General features: G+C 37.0%; 1 protein-coding gene across 4 annotated transcripts in view; it reads right to left on the reverse strand.

Moving 5' to 3' along the window:
- ST18 (ST18 C2H2C-type zinc finger transcription factor) overlaps positions 1-26,478 on the reverse strand; it is a 60,016-nt gene that overhangs the window by 17,702 nt on the left and 15,836 nt on the right. Inside the window, exons 2-9 of one of the 4 annotated variants that reach the window (XM_042869405.1) lie at positions 24,695-25,057; positions 24,260-24,604; positions 21,289-21,423; positions 19,154-19,244; positions 17,479-17,583; positions 15,854-16,059; positions 12,496-12,707; positions 3,564-3,806 (exon numbers count right to left, since the gene is read on the reverse strand). In XM_042869405.1, coding sequence (XP_042725339.1) covers positions 3,564-3,806; positions 12,496-12,707; positions 15,854-16,059; positions 17,479-17,583; positions 19,154-19,244; positions 21,289-21,423; positions 24,260-24,604; positions 24,695-25,057 — 1,700 coding nt within the window. Of the gene's footprint in view, positions 1-3,563; positions 3,807-12,495; positions 12,708-15,853; positions 16,060-17,478; positions 17,584-19,153; positions 19,245-21,288; positions 21,424-24,259; positions 25,058-26,478 lie in introns of all 4 variants that reach the window. The other 3 variants (XM_042869404.1, XM_042869406.1, XM_042869407.1) reach the window with 3 other exon arrangements.

A 26,478-nucleotide genomic window follows, 5' to 3' on the forward strand; every position in this document is an offset into this window, starting at 1 on the left:
AGTTTGTTTGGGAATAATCTCATCTCATCTCAAGCACAAAAATGCATGTCTTTTCTAAACACTCTTTCATAGTAATTGACAAGTCATATTTTAAGATATAAGAGTAAACATATATTTCAGGCTCTTGAAATTTTATTTCTAAATGAAAATTTCACATAAAGAGTAATAGAAGAGTAATAGATCAGCATTGCTAAAACATTCATATAGAAATACTAAATATCTGAAAGTCATCCAAACATGGAAGCCAGGAAGATAAAAATTGAAAAAAGAAAAAGGAAGCTTTGTTCCAGATTCAAGCAACCTGAGAGACTGTTTTTCCAGCATTAAGTTAAATCCTGATTCTAGTTGCTTATGTGGATGTTTTTCCTCTTAAAGCTACAGGAAGAGAGTTTTATTTAATTACTATGTCTTTCCACATGTTCTGTCCTGACTTTCTTTCATACATGTAAATTAAAGCTTCTGCAGGGATTATCACTATTGTAAGTCTCCATAAAATCAAAAGCCCTAAAAGAACAACAAATTGGTGATCTTCTCCTGACAGCTGCAGGGTTCAGATATCAAGATAACTTCAGAAGCCCTACGTAGATTGGTTTCCATTTAGCATAATGGATGTTGAAGAAGGTTGATTTATGAGTTTTGTGCGCTTTTTTTTTACCAGCTAATCCAACAGGCTACATCTGTATTACTGAACTGGGAGATAGTGCTTTTTCTAAAGATTTAGTGCATATATGGGATGAATCTTAGAAATGTATAAAGACCAGGCACACATCAGCCTGCTCACACTGCAGTTTTTTAATATCTTCAGTTACAGCTTGTGTTCTTTAACTCAAATGGAAGATATCTCTTTATCAATTGTTGGACAAGAAACCTCTGTGTGAGATATTTGTCAAGTCACTGACTGACACGTATTGCATAGAGAGGACTGGTTATTAATTCTACATACTGGGACTTGACAAAATGCAGCAGCATTGAGATTGATATACACAATTTCATTCAAGTATCTACAGAATAATTAAAAAAATAAAATGGGAAGATAAAGGTTCATGTAAGTGTATCTATATGCATATTTTTAATGTACAAGCTATCCATATGTTTTTTTTTTTCCAAAATTTAATTCTGGATTTATAGAATCAGCTTTTCCAGACTAAGATTTTTAAATCTTTAAACCAACAGCTATACATGCACAGACACGCAGAAAAACCTACAAGAACTTCATAGATGGGCTCCTTTGAAAAAAGAAAAATTCTCCCAAGGTCTAGAAGAATATCCAAACTTTGCCTTTCTTGGCCCTAGAGTCAATACATGCAGCCCACAAGGGACCACATCTGTCTCCAGAGTTTTAGCTTTAGATGGCAAAATAAACCCTTGTGAAAAAAACACCTTCAGTGCTTCCTACTTCTTGGTCTTTTAAATTATGATGATGACAGCTAAGTGTATGTATAATTTTTGCTTTTCTATTTGATGGGATTTATAATTAAATGCTATTAAAATTCTGAAGAATACCAGACTAAAAGGAAAACCAGACCAATCCATCCAAACACTACTTTCTGCAGAGCTTTCAACACACTATTTTCTGCAGAGCATGTGTGTATTCACGCATGCACACTCCAGAAAGCAAGCAAGCAATGAAACTCCATTAATGTACAGATGGAAGTTTATATTGATTTCAGCAAAGACCAGAACATAATGGTAACATGAATAACAGATAATAGCATCTGGCACTTTTAACATTTTTAAGCCCTGAAATCTTTGGAGAACTGACAGTTGAACTAACTGACAGCTCTAGTTATTTCTCAGTGCTTTCCTTTTGGAGTGATTTTGAGCTTTTTCCAAATTCAGATTTTTTTTTTTAAGGGGGCATCTGGACAGGCTATTTCACTGAGAGAGAGAGAGACAATATTTTCTGGAAATTACCACCAAAATTAAGCAACTGTTGTGCATATGAACCAGATAACAATGAATTAGAAATAGATATAATCAGTCATTTTCTTTGCATAAGGATAACTGCCAGTCTTCGATTTACAAAACAGAGTTCCTGGCCCTGAGATCACTGGACACACCGAGATGGCAAAAGCTCACAGCAGAGGTCTGGGTCCAGATCCTCAATTAGGAACAAGCCATACAGAGTCAAAGCACAGAGTGTTAGGGGCAAGAGTGCCTGAGCAGTGATCTTTGTCATTTTGTGTAGTGTGCTGATGCATCCAGTTCCCTGTTCTGGTGCCGAGTGAAGCAGGCAGCCACATGTCTTGGCAATCTGAAATCCCATAAAGAGTGGGGTGCTTCTGCTACAGCTCCTTCTCTGATCCTCAGTTGCTGCAGGGAGGAGGAGCAACAGAATAGGCCCTTGCCAAGTCTGTGGCATCAACTGATCTCCTGCAGCAAGGCAGTTTTCTCAAAGCTGGGGCCCTCAGCCTACTGTGTTGTGTGAAATTCACTCCAGAACACTGATACAGGCTCTCAAAGCTTTGTGGCTGAGGCAAAGAGCACAGTCAGCCCCACAGAGGTGTCAACAGTGTGCTCTTCAAGACAATCCTGCCTCCGATAAATGATCCACCATAGCACAAATTGTCTCATTATGGCAGATCTTTACCCAATCCTGGCAGATTTTTATGTGTTCAACTGAATTATCTTCTATTTCTGGATATTTTTTGGAATTGTAAATGTGAATCCCCTAACCTCAGCTCTAAACAGCTTTACCATTCTGTACGCCTTCTTGAAGTATCAGTTTTGATATTTGAAGAAAAGATAATTTTGTAATAATTGAACTGTTCAAATATTTTAATAATGTAAAAACAACAAATAGGAAGTAAATGTATTTGAAGCCAAATAAAAAAGTTCAAATCAAAACATTCTACTTCAAAGGTTATCATTAAGGCTTGTTTATGTTAATTAGCAAGATTTTGTCTAATTAGACTTAAAATGACTTATGATTTTTTCCTTCTTTAAGAAAAATTCAAGTAATCCATATTCTGATGACCAGACTCAAGAAAAAGAAAAATAACAGAACAAAAATAACTGAAAGCCAAAGCTTGTCAAATAGAAGGAGAGAAAAACAATAGAAGACTCTGCTGCCATGTTGCCAACATGGGATAAATCTCTATGACAAGTAAACAAAACCAATATTATGATCAAGTTGGGAGGGGGAGACAGGAAGAATAGCCATGAAAGGTGCAAAATTACTAAGTAAAAGCATTTACTGAAATTTTAGTTGTCCATTTCACTTTTTTTTCTGTTTTTAAGTTTGACTTATTACATTCCCTAGGATAGGTTGAATAGGCAAAGCATTTGTATGTACTATTACATTTTTCCCTGGTGTTTTCTTACAAAATAAAAGTCATCACTATTGATGGAAATCGCATACATACACTTTTGTGCTACTTGTAACAAAAACCTTCAGGAATTTCAAATAATTTTTTATTTCTGATTTTATGCTCTCAGATGGGATTCTGAACCAATAGACTTACATGTGAGATCCAAGGCTCACTGGCAGAGATTTATTGAAATACCATTATCTGACCACTCGCCCATTGGAAAAAAATCACTCAGAAACTGAAAAAAAATACCTCCTTTTCTTCTTTCCTGCCATGTGTCTTGCTGTAGTTGATTGGTGTGTCCCAGCCTTCTTGCTCACAAAGAGCCTGGTAGAAGGCTGCATTTACCAAGATGCTGCTTGTTTTGAAAGGAGAAGAGGAAGGAGTGGGAAGTACTGTACTGGAAGAAGTGAGAGGCGTAACTTTGTCTTGGCTTCGGTTCTTTTTCATGCTCAAATCCAGAGTGCCATTTTCATCCACTTCTATCTCAGTTCCCTGACATGCAACAGGAAACAGAGACATGCTTAAATACGGACATGGTGAAGCTGCAACATAAACATGTGGTGCTTTTAAAGGATAAGTATAAATGCATGCTTTTATTTAAATTTATCTGAATCTAAAACCAGCTTTTCGATTTATATCAGTTAATGTCCAACTCTTAGGCAGACTTAAGGGTAGCTTCAGTAATGGTGTCCTTGCATCTCAGCTTAAACACTGTAAGTAGAATTTTAAAAAAATGCCTCTAAATCATAGCCTACACTATAAATCTAGTTTTATTTAAAAAAAGTTTAGCTTTAAATCTTCTTGATCTTTTCACTCTTACAGAAAACTATGACCGCAATTCACAGTTAATAGCATTAGTGCATTGTTTAGGTCATCACCAGCATTATTATTACATATGCTCCCTCCCCCCCACATCTCACAAATATTAAATCTACATCACGGAGGAGAGAAGGAGGGTTAAGAAATATTCCTAAAAGAAACACAGGAGGAGAATTTTTCACATATTATCTTAATCATAGTCTGAGTTGGAAATAATCTTTTAAAGTTTTGCCACAAAACAAGGCCTATGTAGAGAGCAATAGACTGAGAGCCACAGAAGAATCTTTGGAAGAATCTCCTTGATGAAGACCTCCAATATGAGTAAAAAGAGCCTTTGCTACTCTGGGAAGTACAGCAAGCAGCAGCCTTTGACTGCAGAGGAGCATGCAGTTTGGAAAGAGACCCAACTTCTCTTTCCAGGCAGGGAGAATCTCTCAGGTCAGTTCCTGCTCATATGAAGAAGCAAGTGCTGCTTAGCTGTATGAGGAGAACCAAGGAAGAAAAGCTCACTGTTCTGCCTTCCACAGTAAAAACTCTTCTTGAAATGACAAAAAGCTCCTGAAAGTACAGCTTAGTGATAGATGCAACAAAAAATTTCACCTCATGCTCATGTTGTGAGGGCTAACCCCAAGCCCTTTCTGCACTGAGAAAACAGCCTTTCTGCTTCTGGACATATGCCTAAGCAGGCTTTTGCATGTCCACATCATCCTTTAAGAAGATGAAAAACTTCTTGCTTTCACTCACTGATGAGATACTGCTCCCTTGTCCTATCCTCATGGACAGATAGTGACCTGATGGTGATTTTACCACTGCAAACTTCTTCATGACCATTGCAATTCCTGTCCACAGATAATTGCTCAAGGTGTCCTTTTTATAGCTGGGATTTCTTGTACCTTTGCTCTTACTGTTTAAAATGCAGGGATATTGTCTGAAATTAATATGTATGCCTTAACCAGGGAGCAACACTGCATATTGGCATAGTGTTTAGATATGGGTAAGACTGGTCCTCACTATTGACAGCAGTTATTAAATCAAGTAGCAAAAGAGGTGAAAAAGGTGCCTTCTGAAAGAACACTTGGTAGCTTAGTTGTACGTGTTAACCTGAACAAGTTGGAAAATATACAGAGACTACAGAGATAAATGACAAGGTCATGTGAAGTAGTACTCATGTTGAATGCTATATTTAATGTGGATGAGTTCTCCTGTTGTACTACTTTCTATTTCCATCACCACAAAGCTCAGAAGCCACTTGGGAATTTGAGGCTAGATGTATTAGGTGCTGGCTAACTTCAGAGACAGTCATATTAGCCCACATCAAGCTTTCTTACTCTGAAAGAGTAAGAAAAAAAAGTAAACCTGTACCATAATGGAATCACTTAGATCCTTTGTTGAAAAGAGAAAAGAGACAGATAAGCCCAGGGAGCAAGTTTTTCCATTTTACTTTCATCTCTTTCTTAGGAAAAGATGAGACACTGACAGAGTAAATCTCCTCTTTTTTTTCCCATTAACTATTGCTGGAGATTAATCTGTCATTGATTGCTTAAAGATAGGGCAACCAAATTTATGCTTACTTGTGGATCTTAAAAACAGTTACAATGAAGTGGAGAATTCTTCCTCTGTACTGAAAATGTGACATGACAAAGTCAGTTGGCTGAAGGCACAAGCTTCATTCATGCAGCTTGTAGGTAGGTCTTCTACCACTGTCAGTGGTGACTCACTTAAAGGTGAAATGCAGCTGATGAAATATTTTTGATCACAAGGAAAATTTTGGTAGAAGATGAAAATTTCAGGGCCAGTGATCTCTCCTGAGTTGGGGATCCTGGTTCCGTTTTGTATCTATGGGCCTGTGATAGATGCACACCTAGACTGAAGCATACCAAGCCATCTGCTTGTCCCCAGTTCAGAAACTCAGACACTTCTTGCATTTGCTTTGTCTGCATGACAAACTTCACATTTTCAATCATACAGCTTAAAGAGATGTTTTATTATATTTATGGGAAGTAAATACACTTCTAATATGTTCATACTAAGACGCTTTGGTTATATCTTTCTGCCCCTTTTTAGTAAATAGTTTAATCTCCTGTGATAGTTTTAAGCCCTGAATTTGACAGTGCAGCTTATCCTGGATAATAACTTAGTATCCACCACATCTTATGCCATCTGTATAATATCAAATACATTTTTTTTATACCAGCATTAATAAACCTTAGTTACAAAAATCCAAGATATTAACTATATCAGTGCCAAGTTCACACTCCAGGATCTGACAATACAGCTCTGCCATGATCGCCCCAGTGTTTTTTGGCTTCAGAGTTGATATGTAACTATAGCCATGAAACAGAGCTACAGTAATCAAGTTTAATGACCAATGTAAAGTAAAATGCTAAATATTGTAGTTGCTGACATTTTCGTAATAAAAAAACTTGGGTTAAGTCTGCACAACCAACATTCACATAAAATTCCAGACCTCTGTGACAGATGGCTTAGAAAAGGAAGCCATGTGACTGGGCTGCAGTAGTTTTATAGTGCAAAACCCATAAATAGTGCAGATTCTCTGTCACTGACAAAATATCAGCTACTCAGAAGGCAACAATGGCAACAAAAGGGACCAAAAGCATTCAAGGTTCCCTGCTTGATTAAACTGTACACAGAAGAATACTGGGAAACGTATAGCCCCTGGGAAACAGCTACCATTAACCTAAACAAGAGCTTTGAGTTACAAGGAGAATATTTTACTAACACAGATAGATATCAGCACTTTCCTGAAATTCGTGCAGAAGCTGTGTTGTCCAACGCACCTAATTCTGATCAGGAAAGGCTGGGTTGTGTGTTTGTGAAGTAGAGTACAGATGGGGTTTAAGTGAGCTCACAGATGCACACAGCAATTAAATATAGTCATGGAAAAATATCCCCTTTTGCCCATCACAGGATGGATCACACGTTTACAGCATGGATTTTTATTCAGAACAGTATAAAATAGCTATCACTTTGCTACATTCACAGCAAACTCCAAATGGCAGAGATGATGGTCAGAACTACAGCTCCAGTTTTCATTCCTATTCTCATCCCACCCTCCTCTCAATATGTCTGCTTTGCTTGTTTTACCACATTTATTTTTACATTACTTTTAAAATGGAACTAAAAAGACAAAAATGGCAAAAATGGTAAAGAATGCTGGCATGCTGACAGAAAATGGCACTTACTATGCTTATCTCAGGCTTGTAAAGGTTGTGTTCTCCTCAGTGAAGGCAAGATCTGTCAACTCTAGTCTAGACAGGAGCTGTCCCATATTTATCCATTTTTAATTACATATTTAATAGTACCTACAGAAAACTATGTATATTTTCTGTCTTTCCCTTAAAATTTAAGTAAAATAAAGATGTAAATGTATCTTATTATTTCCTAACATAATAGTTTGTCAGCTGAGTGAATCTTTGGTATCTGATTTTGATCTTATTTACATTTACACTGATGTAAACCAGGAAAAAATCTACTGAAGCAATGAAAAAAAAACAACAATAAGGGTGAAAGGAGACCTACAGTAATTAAATTCAGGTTACTTCTTGTCTGTTTCCACGTCACTGACAGTGTAATCATTCCCACAGGAGGTGGAAAAAGGAGTTCAGAATGAAAAATGAGAGAAAAAAGACAAAAGTATATTTTCTGCATTCCATAATGTATGCAGAGAAAAAGATAAAGTACAGTTAGTATTCTGTGAAGAATATCCATCTAAAATGAAGACTAGCACAAATTAGATGAAGAAATGGTCTCTATCTTCTTCAAGTGCTTTATAATTTAAAGTCAGGCTTTTTCACTTCACTTCATTTTATGGCATAATTATTACGAAGTATTATCTAGTACATTATTTAATCTTGTCTTGGAACTCAAGCATATCAGCCAAGATAATAAAAGGGAGGAGGGTTTGTTTGTTTGTTTTTCATAAATTATTGCTGCATTATTTCATATGTTTTTGGTTCATTTGGTAGCTCAAAACTAATACACTGCAATTTGTCTCAAGTAATGATTACAAGTTAAGCTTTATCTCATAGACGAATCAGAAAGAGTGAATTATTGTGTCTGTATGAACTATTTCTATTTCAAACCTGTGACCTAAGGGAGATTGTGTCATTATATATAAGAGTTTTATGTACTCTTTGGTTGACATCAGTCATAGTTCTTAATACTAAGTAAGTCCCAAGAAACAACATTATCAAAGATTTTGTCTTCCAACTAGCAGTTCAGTCTGGTCTAGAAAGCTCAAAAGGGCTTTTCAGTTCTAGCATTAGAAATAACTTCAGAACTAATATCTTTCTTGCCATGTGTGTGAATGCTATTCTTAGTTTGACTCCATCTGAAAGGCTACTTTTTTTCTATTCACAATCAATAAGAATAAATGCATGCATACCTCAGACGTAAATTTAAACAATTGAGTTACCCTGTAGTAAGCTGAAAGACAGAAGCAAAACAGGAAAACTTGTAGCTGCCCAGTGATATTTGAGAAACAAATGAAGTCACAGTTTCAGCCCAGAGCAATTCACAAATTAAATAAAGGCAGCCAAGCACTTACTCAAGGAGCAACATGCACAGCAGTATAACAGGATGGAACCTAGTGATATTCTTGGCTGATTTTCACTCTGTATTTAGGTTTTAAGGTATTTGGAATAAAAGAATGCCTGACAAATGTGTCAAGTGACAACACTGACTACATTGTTGAAATAATTGATGTAGTTATCACCATCAATATCCAAGAATATAGAGATGACATAATTTTGTTCAAAAACAGAATTTGAACTTTAAATATTTTTAGCAAGTGTCATTTTTTTGTTTTCTTTCAAGGCATAGCATGCATATGCCATTTTGTCTAAGCAGGTGGGAAAAACACCAAAACATTCAACAAAATGTTTGGCAAGCAGTAGTGATGGGGATACAGTTAAATTGCATTGCTTGCAATTACCTCTGTGAGATGTGAATGTGGTGAGAGCTGTAAATAGTGGATGGATGCTATGATAATGTAGAGTCTTGCGCTGTGCTGAAAACTGCAGGCTAATTGTTCAAGGGGAGTCCTTCTGTTTACTTCAATAGGAGTTGAAAGTAGTGACATGAGCTGGAAATCAAATGGAGACGAGTGTACTGGTTTGGTGTACAGACCACATGAGAATTGGCTGATCAATATAAGCAGGGGAACAGCTTACTGGTGAACCTGTGCACCTGTGAAATGCAATGGCTTAGATACTGTAAAGTTAATGTGGTATTACTTATTTTAAACATGGTATAATCAAGAGTCTGATTATCTTAGTAAGTAGCACACAGCTGATAGAGACTTACAGGGACAGCTTAGGATCAATTTTAATGCCCATTTTAGAATAAAGGTATTCTTTAAATAGTTTAACTTATAAATTAAGAATTTTTATATAGGAATACACGTCAGATAACTTTCTTATGTTGGTTTGTTGGTTCTCTTTTTAAAATTCTTTTTACCAACAGCAGTGCTAATATTAATGTGTAACCAGATTTCTCTACCCTTGCTACACTTTCTTCTTTTTTTTTTCCCCCCCTTGGATTCTCCCTTTTGAACTGATATGTGGAGAATATGAGATCATTTCCTGAAAATCCATTGAATTAATGACAATTGAAACTTTGCAGTGCAAAAAAGTCTCTTTTTCATTTAAGTATTATATATCCACATTTGCAGAAAAGTAGTGAGCATTCAAGTTAAAATGTCCAGCTCTTACTGAAAAAAAAAAAAAAAAAAAAAAATAATGACAAGCCCTTGGAGGTCAATAAATAAAATCTGGGACAATGCACCTTGAGAGAAAACAAGAAAATGACAATTGCTTAAAATGATTGAAGTTCTTTTAAAACGTAGAAACACGGTATTTTACAGATCTGACTATTATAGATATACTTGGAAAAGATTTCCTACCATATCCTCCGTGGTCCCATTGGCCCTTTTTCTACCACTCTGACTCTCAAGTGTTGTGGCTTGCATTGGTGGGAGCCTTCATGGTGCCCATGTAATAGAAAAGACCTTTAGAAATCAGGGGCTTTGATCCACTAAAGTAAGAATGATGTTAATCAGGTTTTCTTTGGCAAGGAACAAAAGGAATGTGGCAAGATCAGGGCTCAGAGATCTGATGCTGAGCTCTAAACACAGCCACCCTTCACAAGTGTTCTCAGTCCTGGTGAATGTGTGTACTATCACTAACAGGAAAAATAAATCATTAAATTTGTAGTCATCAGCTCATGGTGAATTATTTGAGTTCCAAACACTGAAAAGGTCCTCATGAGATGTTTTTGATTATCTAAAAATATATGACACTCTATCATTAAAAAAATCTACCTTGGTGACCAATACTAGCCATAAATGAATTCAAGAATACTGACAAATAGATGGTGGTATCTTTTAGATATAGCCTCATACATGTTTCATATTTTAACAAAAAATATATATATCTACACTGAAGAGAGTTTTTTACAGACTTATTTCTGCTTTAGTTCTTAAAGTAATAAATAGCCAAATCCAAATAAAAACAGTTTTGTTTGGTTTTGGCCACCAAATCTGTTTGGGGCTCACTTGCCTGTGTGTTAGCCAGAAGCTAATTCTGATTCTTCTGTCAGATGTTTTGTATCAGTACGCCCTCCAGAAAGTCTGGCAAAAGTAGATGCAGGCAGATAGCAAGGTATGCAGGTGATTTTCTTTTAAGTTGGATTCCTAGCTGTGAAAAAGGAGTAAGCTATGTGCCCCAAGTGTTCTTCTGTATTGTTATTATTATATTCATTCCTATTCAAACCTTCCTCATCATTTGGCAACTGTGAAGCAGGTATGGAGGAGAAAATCTTTGGTTTATGTCTGGTCCCTTTACTGCTCTTCTCTGGCAAGAAAGTTGTATTGCTGAGGTCAGCCAAAGGCTGCGGCAGCAATGTAATCCAGCCATTGGCATCAGTTTCCATTTTCATGCTAGAAGTCTCTATAGAAGATCAGTGGAAGGACCTCTCTGCAGCAGCTGTCAGGTTTCATGAGAAAGGTTTCATGTGCAATATTTGGGATAGATAATATCTAAATTATGGAGAATGCATATAAATACACTAAAATGTATACCCTGTGGCACCTCCCAGTGCTGGTTTCAAGATTCAAGACCCCACAAACGGAAATAAAAGTTAGAAAAGTAAGAGATACTACTATGCAAAGGAGAATGGATTGTATTGCCTGACAAGGTGCCATGTCTGTAGTAAAACAAGTGGTTCCCTTCAAAGGATAACAGGTAGTCTCTTAGTAGTAGTGGACAGAGGCCCAACAAAATTTGTAAACCAACAGCTGCAGAAGCCACCTCTAGCCACCCTGAGGCTTGCAGTGTAACAATCACTGGTCTTTTGGAATACATATCAAGACTCTGGGTCCCATAACAGAAACACGCTTGATAATTTGTGTCTTGATAAATACACCTCTTTTCACCCCCCAGTGATTTCTTCTCAAGTTCTTGTAATGGCAAATCCTCATCTACACAGAGCTTTCAAAAGTTTTGTTGGTTTGTAAGGGAGCACATGGAACTTTAATGCAAATAACAAACAACAGTGCTCCCACATGCACAGCCATCAGAAGAAAATCTTGTCTGTTTTCATCAGCATTATAATACCATGTAATGGCACAGAAAATAAGGCTCATAGCTCACACAGTACCATTTGTAAATCATAAAGATCTGTGAGGAAATGCAGAGCAAAACCAAAACATGAAAGCCACACAAACATCTACGAGATTAGGCAGCATTCCATTACGACAGACTTGCCCAAATTATCTATCTCCAAATACTGTGGGTCTGATTCTCCTCTCTCACCAGCAGAAACAAGCATTTTATCCAAGTCAGTTGTTATTTATCTCTCTACACCATTTCAAACTATCATATGCGCTCAGAATACAGCAGACTCAATAGATGTAGTCCTGTTTAATTGCAAGCAAAATATCACCTTGATTAATACCTTTTTTTTTTTTTTTAAACGCACAGCCTCCAAAATGATTGTTTATGGCAGGTTTCAGAGAGAGGAAAATTCCTTCTTTAAACATATCTAACTCATTATCCAACACGAATTGTTGCTGGATTTCACATATCCATCTTTATTATTCCCACAAAATTCCCTCCTTATATGTAGGGCTCAATTGTGAAAAGAGTAACAACATAACTCCTGCTATTTATTTATTTTTATAAATAAATGGTCACTACATTACTGATTTTTTTTCTTTCTCTTCAAAAGAGCATGCAAACAGAAGCCTTCTTTTTGGGGATTTAATGCAGTCACTAACATGAAAGACAGTTTATTCGCACAGTTCAGCAGCTAGCACACCCTCCAGGTTCTTGGACTACCCTACCTTGGCAGACAGACTCTGTGGTTTGTTGGAGAGGATCTCTGCTGCTTCCCTGCAGCGGGTGGAAAGGTTCAGGATAGCAGCAGCTGCTGCTATGTGGGTGTCTTCACTACATTGACCGTAGCTATAAGAGTTGGCATGGCAAGGGCTCTGTGTGTGGGCGCTAGCACTAGGCAGTCGATTAGAAAATTTCACTGGATTTGAAAAATGCTTTGCTGTTGAAGAGAGATTTGATTAGCAATTTTAAATATGCAATTTCTTTCCATAAAATAGTCTTGTTTCTCAGACTACAATTTCGTATAATAAAATATTCAGAGAATACATTTAAAACAATGAATTTCTTACTGACTCTAAAGGTTTACTGTAAAAGTGGCTTCAGAAATATGAATACTTAATTTTTTTTACCAGAAAAATAACTATACGCATCCATATACGCATCTTTTAACAAAGAATCTGAGACATTTACTCAGAATTTTCTTGTTCCTTAGTCAGGCATGGAACACAATGATGTCTAAGGAAAGACTGAACAAGGATTAATGCATTATCAAATTTGATCTGATGACACTGGTAAGAAAATGAACTTGCAAATATATCCTTCTGAAGGCTTCCCCTTGGAGCTCTATTGTGTAAGAAGACACAAGTGACTTGTCCAGTCTTAGCTAAAACAACACTGCTTACCTTACTTAAATGAATAACTGTTATTTATGTCGCTTTGTTTGTATGAGTAAAGAGAACAAGATCAGGCTCTTGAATAAACTGTTTTTCTGCAAACTTTCTGTAATTTGAGTCTACCCTTTAGAGAATTCCAAAAAAAAAAAAAAAAAAAAAAAAAACCCAAAAATAATCCCAAACCGAAATATCCCCTTCCCTACAACAAAATAGCAAGGAGGGAAAAAAAAAAAAAAAAAAAAAAAAAAAAAACCACAAAAAGAAGAAACAATGAATATTCAGAATAAAAGTGGTCTTAGCTGATATCTTCATGCTGGCTGTCATTTGGAATAAGATTCAGTAGACACAAAGAGGTCACTTAAGAACAAAGAGTCAGCAGGTGAACAGAAAAGCACTTTCATGGACAAAAGTGGCATTTATCATTTTTTGTTTTCTCTTCTATCACCAATACTTAATCCAAAACAGGTAAAAAGAACTGTACTCTCTTTTCTGTATTTTGGAGTTTGAGAAGTCACTAACTGTGGCTGGGAAAAGACAGCATCATGATCTCAGTTCTTAATAAAAAATCATCATCTCTGTAGCTCTTACAGTGTCCCACAAAGTATGCAAAATCCAGCTTCTCTGCCTACACCCAGATACACGAGAACATTGCTGCATGTAACAAGCAGCTTGCTGCATAAAGATTTCAGCCCCAAGGCTGTGGACGTAGAGCTTTGGCTGACTGTATTTCAATGATAGGACCTACACAAGATATTCAAGACATCTTTCCTCAATCTCGGGATGCTGTAGAATAAATAGTTGCTTATGTGCACTGACTGTAGTTGAATGCCATGTTTGGTTTTTCTAAATACTGAGGGCATCTCAATAAAGCAAAACATAAGAGCTTCATGATTCAGCTCTCCTTTTCTCCAGTACAAATGAAACTACCCCTCTGTGAAACTACAGAACAAGACGGTCTTTTAGCACTTACTATTGCTAATTTCATATTATTTTTAACAAGTAAAAAGGAGCTCTATCTATTAACCACCATAACAGGCAAAAAAAAAAAAAAAAAAAAAAAAAAGCAGGCTCTGATGGATACACATTTTGTCAGCAAATCAAGTTTATAAAAGCAGAATCCACAGACTACTAATGATGTGGTTCTGGCTAGCTTCATATTTACATAGGACGTTGAACCAGACTGTAAATCACAGCTTCTTACTGCCAACTTTTATGCATCTGCTCAGCTAAAACACTCACCTGCTCTTTTACTTTCACCTTTCCATTAAAATAATAGCTGTACACTGCAATCTTTGTAAGAACAACAGGCCATAAACTTCAGTCCTGATATATGTTATACAGAAATTGCATATGTATGGATTTGATTTGTATAAAAACATTTCAATCATTTTTTCCTTGAGATGAGCCTGTGAAATAGACATGCATCTGTGCAAAGAGACAGCTAATAGGGTGTATTCAATTTTACAAACAAAATTGGAAAACCTGCCACCCAAAAAATTGGCAATGCACATATTTGCTTACATCTGAACAAGCCTATTTTCCAGTCTGTATACATATGTGCTTTTCATTAGTCATTTTAAATGAGGTATTTATATATACACACATATATGCAAAAATGCATGTGTCTACATATACATTATATATGTATGTACATACATGTTCAGATACTTGAACAAATAAGCATATTTTATAAATATATAAAAATATTTATAATATATTCTTAGAAGTATTATTTCGTATATATGCATTTTAAAAAATTCTGCTTTTATGCTCACCTTACTACAAATGTTCTCCTTCCTTTAAGTTAGATGAATTTTCCTTTGTTTGTTTTCTTTTACTACTCTTTTTGTCATGCACAATCGGTACTTTAGATCTATTTTCTTCTGCACCCATATATGGTACAATTAAACTGTTTTTTTCTCATTTTCCTTGGGGAAACTGAATTGTGTGTCTTGAAACTAAGAAGTATTTTATAATGGCCAATTATACAGCACAATCTTGCTGAAGTTTCCCATACAGGTTGTGAAAATGTGTCTGCAATAAGCAATCACTGTTCACACTGCAGCATCTCATTTCTACAGAGTGTTACTTCAGCAAATCTGCAAGTGATGTAAGCACTTGATAATGATTTGATGCATTCGATATGTCTGCACTGTGAATATGGTGTAGTACAGAAATATAAGAAATCAAAATGAATTAAATTCAGTCCTGAAAGTAATGCAGCTGAAGCACGTGGTCTAGGAGGAGTATGTGTATGGATGTATGGATGCAGGTAAAAAGTATCTCAAGTTTCTTTTAAAACCTAACTTGAAATTTTATTATGCTATATGCAATTCATAGCATTCTGTGTTGACATTCTGTGGGACTTCTCATGGTAGCGTACTATCACAAGAATATAAAAATTTAGCCAAGGAGGAAGCCAACAGATAAGATAAAAATCATTCATTTTTTTTTTTTAACTCTCCTTCTGACAATTGCTTTTCAAAGACACATCAAAAAAGTAAACCTTAGAGCGATCACATTTAGCAATCTAGCAGTCTACATTTAGCAAATAGTGAATATATTTAGCATTTTAGCCATAAGTAGCTTAAGATGTTTCCTATAAAGACTTTTTGAATTCTATAAATTTGAAAGCGGGGGGGGAAGAAAAAAAAAGCCCATTTCCCAAAATATAGTAGAATTTCAAACTTACATTCAAGGAACTGTGGTGTTTTTCGCCCTTGCACTGTAGGTGCTATTGTGCGTTTGCCAAAGACTTGTGCATCAAAGCTGGCATAATCAAAGGGTACTTTCCCAAACTTCTCCTTTTCTTTTGTGAGGGTGGTTCTGGAGGAAGCGACAGGTTGTGAAGTTCTGTAATTGTACTGAGCTACTTCAAGCTGCTTAGTCAAATTTGTGCTGCAGAGAAAAGGAGGAAAAGCATGAGAAAGACAAGAATAGCAAAGCAAGAATATCTTTAAATAATATTTTACTGAAAAGTAGCAGACAGTTGCAACCCAGTATCAGAAAGTGCATTGTTTTCACATGTAACATCTACTGGTAGATACGTACAAGAAAGAAATCCAATTCTGGTGGCTGACCAAGAAGTCAAAGAGTACTTTGTCTTCATATAAGTTCAAAGCTGTATGTGTAAAAATACCTAGTATTCTATAGCAATGCTGCAGGCAATTTACAAAGAGGATACCAATTTACTTCTGTACCACTGGTACCACTGTATTTCCTTTTTTTTTTTTTTTTTTTTTTTTTTTATGTAAAATTTTTCTGGATTTTTCTAAGTCACAAAGGACTTGTATTCATATGGATCACTATTCTCACTTTACTGTGAATGATTATGGTATAAATTTAATACGAATGATCCAAAATAATTGCTTCTGCTATTTGGGAAGAATGATTTATAGTGTGTTATTCCATGTTATTCCATTTAGTTACCGTTCAGTAAGTACTTGTCTTTAGTAATTTCCTAAGGACTTTTCAGATGTAGAGTTAAGGCACGTGCAGTTGGCAGACACATGGACATAATATTCTATAATGGCTCTGAAGGAACCATTAGAGCTGATCATGTCAATAATCCACAAATTAAAGTGTCCCCAAATAGACCTGAATATAATAGGTTGTAACGGTCGTGGTGCCAATGATGTGCAAATTATGCATGTCTGTAGGGTCCATATAACTCTGAACAAAATACAATCACAATAAAAAATGTTTTCTCTTTTTGATGCCATTGTACAAAAAATAAATTAAACTAATTAAATCAATGAACTTAAAGAAACTCATAACATGAATTAATCGACAGTGGGGAAACTGAAAGAGCAGAGTTCTCAACCCTTTCACATAAGTGAATCAACAATACAACTTCTTGGGGTCACTGAAAGATACCTCTGAAAAGAATCACAACAAAGTAGCCCCATGCTGCTAGAAGTGCAGAAAGCTCAAAAAGATCTTTAAAAATGTTTCAGTGGACAAAGCGTTGTAACAAAGGAACAGTTCCAGAAAATCATTACCAACATTTCAGCAAAGATAGCAGATTTTGTTTACAGAAGGAAGACATTTGAGAATTGTCCATTAAGATACTTGTGTTGAAGTAAGGTTTAGTAGAAGAAAATGAATTGCTTTTTGAAACATATGTCCGTTGTCTTTAGTGTCAGCCACACTCACAATGACCAGCAGAATGCCACTTGATACAGTCAAGTTATTTACCTTCACAGAGCTTCATTTTGCAAAACTGAAATACCTCTTTAGCAAAAGGGTGAAAGACCTGAGGACTGATAGAGTTTGTACGGAATACTTTGAGCAGACTAGACCATGATAGGCTCCTACCTGTGAGTTTGATCATGGCACTGCCCTGCTTTTGGAGACTCGAGCTGGTTTTTTTCCTGGGACATTGCCAACTTTTCAGCTGCAGCAATTGGACAACCAGAAAGGCTGTTTAAAAACAAGGTGAAGGAAAGAAACAAAAAGAAAGAAATCTTAAAATGAAATTTTAAGTAATAGAAATGTGCTATGGAAACCAATGGCTTCAAACTTCTCTGGGACCCTATGGCAATAGGAGCTGCCCTTTAAAGTCAGATTCATTTGTTTTTCATCCCTTAGTGCAAAACTGTGAAATCTGCATATTAGAGAAGGTATAAATGGAAACTGAATCATGTAGGAATTTTCCAGCATTGAGCTTTAATGTTTTGTGGCTGGCAAGTCACAACAAGATTTTTATTTTTTTATTTTTATTTTTTTAAATGAGCTATTTCTTGGGTATAAACCTCCTAATGATTAGAAAGTTAGAAAGTGGATCTGTGGAAAAAAATAGCTGTATGTATGGCTTTTACCAAAGTGAACATTTTACTATTTCTGGCTGGACGTTTTTTGTTCGTTTGTTTTTGTTTTTTGTTTGTTTTTTCTTCTTTTATCTTTCTTTCTTTCTCTATTTGCTCTAATTAAACAATGCTTTCTTACCCTATTCATGTTTCAGTTATGATACACGTGATGTGCTGCTAAGAAAACCAAGGATTTAAAACAGCTAAACACTGAAAAAAATATTTAATGGTTCTTTATATATTACATTAGACAATCTAGTGATCACTCTAATTAAGACTTCATGCTATCTTTTTACATCAGAGATAGTGACATAGTATGTTAATCCTTGAGTTTGGTGCCCTTTTACCATAGCCAATTAACCAAAATCAATCATGCAAAAAAAAAAATCCCACAAAAATTCAATTCAGCCAAGATTTTTTTTGACTTTTTTTGCGACAAGTTTGATCATTAGATGGACAATATATTCTTCCAGAGGAATGGCGCTCTATAAGAACTACAGTGGCATATTTTGGCTTGCTGCCTGCCAGGAGACATCAGTGCTCATAGGAGCCATGCTGCCAACAGTGGCTTCAGCTCTCTGCCTCACCTGCAGCCCAGCTGTGATTCCCCAGCTGCCTGTCTGGAAGGCTTTCCTTAGTTTTACTTTCTCCATGCAGGCAGAAAGTTAAACAGAGAAGGGTGTTCCAAGCAGGAAGATGACATTCCTGAAACTAATTAATGGAGTTCGCTTTTACAGAGATTCTAAAGTTTTGCCTGTAAAATTTCATGTTTTGCTGAAGCAGAACATAGTTAATTCCTGCCAAGGACTACTATGTATATAGTACAAAACAACAAGGCTTTTTTTTTTTTTTTTTTTCCTGGGGGATTTCTAGCTGTAGCATTTATAATATATTTGTTCATTCCAACTTTTTTTTATATGATGGTGTTTCATCATTAGTGCTACAGTGATACCACATTTTGAAAACTCATCTGTGAGAAAGACTAGTGAAATCAACTATCTACAGTGCTGAAGCCATTTTTATATAATTAAATTAAAAACAATTGTTATAAATAATACAGACTAATCTTGCTGTTCATAGGCATTTTGCAGTAGAGTAAATAGCACCCAATTCCAAGGCATGACCACCAGTTTATTCATTAGTACACGTCAGATTTTAAGCAGGCAGCAAATGTTCTGAACTACCTTCTGTGTGTGTTGCGATTGCTGTTGACGTGTCCTCTTCCAGTGCATCCTGGAGTGGGGCACTTTAAAACATTTTCATGCATGGCAAGAACTAAGGAAGAAAAACAATTGGTAACATACATAACTGAATAATATAAATGTTAAAGAATAAGAATATTTCTTTTTTAGACTCAGAAGATTCTCAATTCTGTCATATTGTGACCTCAAAAGAAGAGAAGCAGCAATGAAGCCAGACCAGTGTCTCCGACACAGACCATTTGACTGCTGCTTAGTTGTAGTGTGTCTATCAACACACAGAACGTTTTTTTCTAGGGACTTCAGAAGGACAAAGGTAGAATTTAGCAGGGATGTTAAATCATGAAGCCTGTAGCTCTCTGGTTCACACCACTAACACACACAGTAAATGAAAAAGTGAGGCTATAGAGAACTCCTAAGAACCACAGTTGGCATACTTGTAGCTGAATCCCTCTCTGGCTCAGGAAGGCTTTCCATACCTTCCACCATGTAAAATGATCTGTTCTGAGTATGTCCTTTTGAATCCTGATATCTTCTGATTATCTGCTCTGTTCTGAATCTACTTTTGATCAATTGGTCATCCCCAAGCAGCAATTTACACTCTCAACAGGGATTACAACCTGTTGCATGCACATTTCACACAGAATCACAGAATCACCCGGGTTGGAAGGGACCCCAAGGATCATGTAGTTCCAACCCCCCTGCCTAGCAGGGCCACCAAACATACACATTCAGATCAGGTTGCCCAGGACCCCGTCCAACCTGGCCTTAAACACATCCAAGGACGGGGCATCCACAACCTCCCTGGGCAGCCCGTTCCAGGGCCTAACCACTCTCCTAGTAAAGAACTTCCCCCTAACATCCAACCTAAATCTTCCCTCCTTCAACTTGGATCCATTTCCCCTAGTCCTGCTGTTGTCAGCCCTTTTGAAGAGTTTACTCCCCTCCTGGGTGTAGGTTCCCTTCAGGTATTGATAGGCTGCAATGAGGCCACCCCGCAGCCTTCTCTTCTCCAGGCTGAACAAGCCCAACTCCCTCAGCCTGTCCTGATAGGGGAGGTGCTCCAGCCCCCTGATCATTTTAGTTGCCCTCCTCTGGACCCTTTCCAAAATCTCTATGTCTTTCTTGTACTGAGGGCTCCACACCTGGACACAGTACTCCAGATGGGGCCTCACAAGAGCCAAGTAGAGAGGGACAATCACCTCTCTGTGCCTGCTGACCACCCCTCTCCTGATGGAGCCCAGGATCCCATTTGCCTTTCGAGCTGCCAGAGCGCACTGCTGGCTCATGTTCAGTCTCTCGTCCATCAGGACCCCCATTTCTTATGTGCTGTGATGTCTACCATCTTTACTAAGAGCAAGACATAAGTCTGTGTCAAACAGGAGGCATCTTTATATATCTTTTCTCATATCTTCATTATGCCTTTAGAAGTACAGTGCATTCAGTCAAATGATTTGTTCTATCAGGTATCCTTTTAATTTACTGTCTTGCATGCTGCTGCAGAAAGCAATCTTACTATCTAGGATGTTTAAACAAATTTTCACATTATATTTTGTGTTATTATGCAACACTTCATTGCATCTCATTGCAGGATTACATACATACACACATACCAGTGTAACAAGATCAGTAAAATTAGAAATAAAGAGAGAAATTCAGGCTAGACTAGCCACACAAAGATTAGCATGATACAGCCTTAGGAGAGGGACTTGCTGTGGACCACTACTGGGATGCATGGATGGAAGTAATCTCATTGAGCTCAGTGGAAGGAAGGGTGCTGGAAACATCTCTGGAAAGTCATGCCCTGGACTCTAAGTTAGTATCAGTGTGAAAACAGCAGCCATGGTGAGTGGTTACAGGAAATGAAATCAAGTTAAAGCTCTGAAGTGGACAGGTAATCTCTGTGCTGTATGCCTTTTGGAAAGGCATGGACAAGCAAGATTCTCAAGATTCATTGCTACTGTATGCAAGTAGGAATGACCAAGAGCTGGATAGCAGCTCCCAGACCTTTTCTGCAATCTCACACAGAAAAAGTGGGTTTCCTTTCCAGCAAGAACACATGCTACCGACAGTAGTAGTCCAGATCCAGTTACTCTGGACTTCAGGGCGATGATACTCACTTTCTAGTGGCACTCTAACTTTGTGAGGACAGCCTGAGAGACTGCGGTGGTGGGGGTACAGCCCAGTCACATGCCCTGTGCCATCACATCCTGGGATGGGACATTTGGTTTCTCTCTTTTCAGGCCTGGGTGAGTCTGCAAAAAAAGTCAGATAAGGATTTTGATTGGTTTTTGACTATCTGCACTCAGCTGAGTGCAGGATGATAAAATCTCTCTTGTACTTCAGACACAGTTTCTACACAAAGTTTTATCACAGGTTTAAGTAGTTCCAGCATCTCTTTATGTTATTACACACTATATCCTTAAAGCAGAGGCTCCTCACTCCTGGTAAGTCATTTATTTGGTAAACTATATAGCTTTAGGATTGCAGTGTCATTTATTCCATTCAGAGCTTCAAATAGGACAGAAGCCACAATCCAGTAAGCCAGAGAACTGGCAGCATCAGCCAACTGCAAGATCTATAAAGGAATAAATAAATTAAAAAACAAAAACAAAAAGCACCAAACAGAAACAATCTTTTACTCTGCTAATGTCAGACTGCAGGAAGCTGGGACAACCAAATAAAAGATGAGGTGTGAAACAAACAAACAAAAACAAAAAAGCATTTCAACCAGAAGCCATTCCTTAAATATCGCAGATCTCTAGGCTGTAGGTTCTTTGTTAGGAAACTGAATATGTGCCACTTTACATTCGAGAGGCAAGGCAAGCAGCTCCCTCTGGTACACATGGCAATGCTGCTTTGTGGAATAGCCCACAATGACAGTGAAAGCATGGAGCAGCTGATACCCTTTCAAAGAGGAGGTCTCAGCTCAGCCCCAGAGCTACCACTCTGCAATAGCCACAGTGCAATCCCAATTTTTGTTTCAAGCACCTAGAACTGTGCAAGAAGCTCTGGTCAAAAAGCCTTTATTTGATTTCCAATGCAGGATCAGAAGTCTGGGCGAGAAAGGAATGTATTCTGGTCCAGAAAATCTCTTGTGAGAAATCTGCAGGAAGTGGCCGCATAAATTGCTGAGGATGGTTTTAGCTCAATCTGTGATTGGCTGCCAACAGCATTCAGCACTGGGGGAGAAAACAGCTGCAGCCAGCACAGGGAGCAGCCTTCTTCAAGCTGATTTTGTTGGACCATGAGGTAGGATGTGCTCAGCGGCAGGATTGCGAGACAGCTGAGGGTTAAACTTCCTGGCAAGACTTTAGGTAAAAGACAAAAAATTAAAAACTGGGGAGAAAAGTAAATCGAATGAGCATCAACAGGAGACCACATGCTTTTTAGAATAACTGCAAATGGAAAAAACTGCAGTAGCGGACAGAGAATAAAGAGAGACCCTAAAATATGATTTAATTTTTTCCTTCAGTAATTGGAAAGGTTTATCATTAAAAAGATGGAAAAATGTAAATGTAAGACATGTTCTTCTGATGTGGCATCCAAGAAAGAAAATTAAGAGCTGATGGATTTGATGGTGGATTTTCATCACTAAAAATAAAAACCAGTTATTTATGTGAAAAAAAAAAAAAAGAAAAAATCTGTGCCTGATGATATATTGACTAAAATCATGCAGTATTTATACAGCCTGAAGATGGTCTTATTTGTTCCTGTATGAACATAGCCCCTAAGTCCACCTGAAAACTACTAGTAATGACAATATGAGGTAAATCAGAAAGTGTAAAATTTTACCATGCTTACCAGCACTCCTCCTTTCTTTATGTTGCGAGAAACTCACATTGACTCCAATGTGAACCCAAGTGAACAAACTTGGTCTCGGGATAAAAAAAAAAAAAATGTACCTGCAGAATTTCTACATTTATCATAGTCATCTGAACAAATAAAGGTTAATGTAGTTTTGCAAGGAGGTAGACCAACACCTAGCACATACAGCTTATGACATGTTAATGGGAAGACAGAATGAGATGCATGACATGTATTTCCAGCCTGAAAATAATACAGAATACAGCATAGTTGCAAATAGTGAAAAAAATATGTTATCTTATACACTGAATGTTTTAGTTAACTAAATAACTATAATATCTGCAAATGCCACATCATCATCTACACGGACTCTAAAGTGCCACTCTGAAGAGTTACCCTAAAGTAACTCCAGAAACACAAAATCCATTTGTTTAACAAAAGCAGAAAATGCAGCTATGCTAGGGTGGCTTCACCATATTTGGAAGCCAAAAAGGAAAGATCAAAGGACAGACTAATGTAGAGTTACTTACTACAGCAGAAAATGTGCTTATAAAATGACATCTTTCAATGTTCTGTGATTACCATTAGTCAAGGATTTTCATGCCAGCCAACCCACTATACAAATCAAACCTGAATCTTTCAAATCTCCAATTCTAGAAGCCTGATTAGATATGGAATATGGAACAATGGTCCTGCAGTTTTGTAGGATGTCACACAGCACCAGAAACAATAAGGATTTTGGAACTTACTGGTAATTCCACTGATGGTGAATGAGGCAGAAGAGCACACTTGTGCTTTCCTGGCTCAAAAATGCTGGCTATAGTAAAATGTAATGTAGATACGTGAAGTAGGCAGAGCTCAGAAAGCACATGGCTTAGGAATTAGGTGATATGTTTGGAAGAAGCCAATTTTTCACTCTAACCTATCCTTAAGCACTGTTTTAACGCCTTCTTTTTGGCTGCTGAAATTCAGGAGGTATGTATTTATGCTCTTTGGAGGAGGAGGCAGAGGAGGAGGAAAAGGAGGAGAAGGAGTGTCAGTGCCAGCTACACAGCCCTTTTAGTAGCCATTACTGAACATTTCACATAGCAGTTTGGCAGGAAGCCAAGTACCCAGTGTTTAACCTGGTCAGATGTAAGGCACTAGAGTGAAGGTACATAATTAGCAAAATTACCAGCTAAATTCCAGATTCTTTACTGTTTCTATAAAACCTAGCTCAGAGTTCTCTATCAGTCACAGGATAAATACTTAAGCCAGCAAGAACAGCCAAGAATACTTCCTTACGTTTGTTGCTAAATAGCTGTCTCCCACCAACGTCAATAACTTTGGTTTGTCTTCTCTCCCCCGCTAGATGCTCCAGGAGAAACCTATCGAGTTCCTTGTAGGTGCTGTGAAACACATGCCCTTGCTCTGCCTGCAGAGCTATTGCTTCTTCTAGCAAACTCAAGTTCCCTTTTGCTTTGTCCAGTTCAACTGACATTTCTGTGGTTTCTGACAGGCACTCGTTGTCATCTTCTTCACTTTCAGGGAACACATTCTGCATTCTCTTCTCAAAAGAATCTGGGTGAGACTCCTGGGGTGCTCTTAGCTCTGCTTCTGAATCACAAAGTGTTTCACAAGGCTCAAATTCTACCTCCTCCTTCTTAATTTCAGGGACTTCCAAGATGCTAGGTTGATTACACTCTGCAATATATTTCTGAGTTACATGGGGCTTTTCACTAGTTTCTTCTGAAAAATTTGAGGAGCTGTCCCACTCGTTTTCCATCATTTCAGAGTTGCTTTCGTTTTCCTCAGATGAACAATATTTTGGGTCAGAAATAACAGTCTTTTCTTTTCTTTCAGCTGAGTCAATCATGTAACATTCATCAGTGTCATCACTTTCTGTTTTTAAGGATTGAATGCCACTGTCATTTAGATTTTCTGCCACTGCTTGACTGGGTGCATCTTTTGCAATTTTTCCACTGTTCATCAAAGATTTGGCCATGGCATCTTGGTAACTGGCGTAGTTATCTTTTCTTTGACTGGAATTTTCTTGCCCACCTGAATGAAGGGTTTCCTCACATGGTTTTGCAATCTTTTCCTCTGCATAAGAAAATGGCAAGAGAAAAACATGTAAGAAAAGCTTTTTATATCATTTAGAAGAGATATGAAGATATTAAAAATTTTCATTACTTTACTCAAAAGTACCCTTAAATTATTTAATTCACCAGTGCTGTATTTGAAATGACTACTTGTAGCACCAGGACAAGCCCTTCTAAAATTGTACCTGCCTTATATTATTGTTTCATTATTGCTATTTTTTGCTGTTGGTAAAGAAATATACTGTCTTACAACATACACCTTCACATATATTTGCACAAGTATAATGCACTACAGATATGCACATAAATACTATATAAGCAGAATCTATATCATATACACAGAAACATATACAAACACACACACTTAAAAATTCTTCTAAAATCCATTTTCATTTTCCTTTCATCTAAGATTCCTAAATATTTTCTCAAAATAGACCCTAATTACTTTTTGAGCACCATGAAAGACCTTGAAGGAAAAAAACATCCGCACTTCACTAAGGGCAAGCTCCTGGTCACCATTACAATTGCCACATTAAGTGATAGATCAGGTCATGCAGGCAAACAGAAATGGTTGTTATGTACAGACTCATAAAGGGCTTGTTAAAGACACCACTGAAGTGCATCCTGTCTTTATAAACATCTTTCTTCAGAAGAAAAGCAGCAGGCAGATGGTAACAGAGGCTGCATGTAGGAGAGGTGGACGGTGTGGAAGACAATATGCCTTTTGTATCTCATTTAATTTTTTTATAAACATTTCCTCTGACAAGGACACTCAAAAATACATCTCCATCATCTTCCTTTCTGGTAATTATCTCTCTAAAATCAACACTGGTTTGCCAGGATCAAGTAAATATTGCCATAGTAACTAAAAGCATTTTTGGATGAAGGGAAGAATTTAGTCACAACACTAGCCCCTTCAATAATGCTGATTATAGGGTACATTCTTTTGTTGGGATCTATTCAACATAAACTGAAAAATTTAACATTTTACTTCCTAGAAAGGAAGATGAATAAACAAGCACAGACTATTTCCCAAGATGTGTCTGCTCTCTCCTGAATCAGAAGAACTCCAGGTTTAAATAATAAATTAGGTATAGTCTAAAATGCAAATGAAGTTTCTCTCCATAACACAGTGAGCTATTAAGAGAAAGTGTAAAGGGTTATGATAATTTTAAAGTATTATGAACTACAGAAAACAAATAAAAAGCATTTTCAGTGAATATGTCCAATTCATTGAACTATTCTCTCAATCCACTTAACTACCCACATGTGTACAATAATGATTTATAGACATTATACCTAATTATGCATATTTGGGCTGTGTTAGAGTGCCTAACAAAAGCTCTAGAAAGCAACAATTACCTCTGTTGCTTAGCTACATAGTTTAAAATATTCCTATTAAGTGCAGATTATTGTGGAGGG

Source organism: Lagopus leucura, unplaced genomic scaffold (genome assembly GCF_019238085.1).
Source record: "Lagopus leucura isolate 7727_CA_CO unplaced genomic scaffold, USGS_WTPT01 Super-Scaffold_100002, whole genome shotgun sequence".
NCBI lineage: Eukaryota > Metazoa > Chordata > Aves > Galliformes > Phasianidae > Lagopus > Lagopus leucura.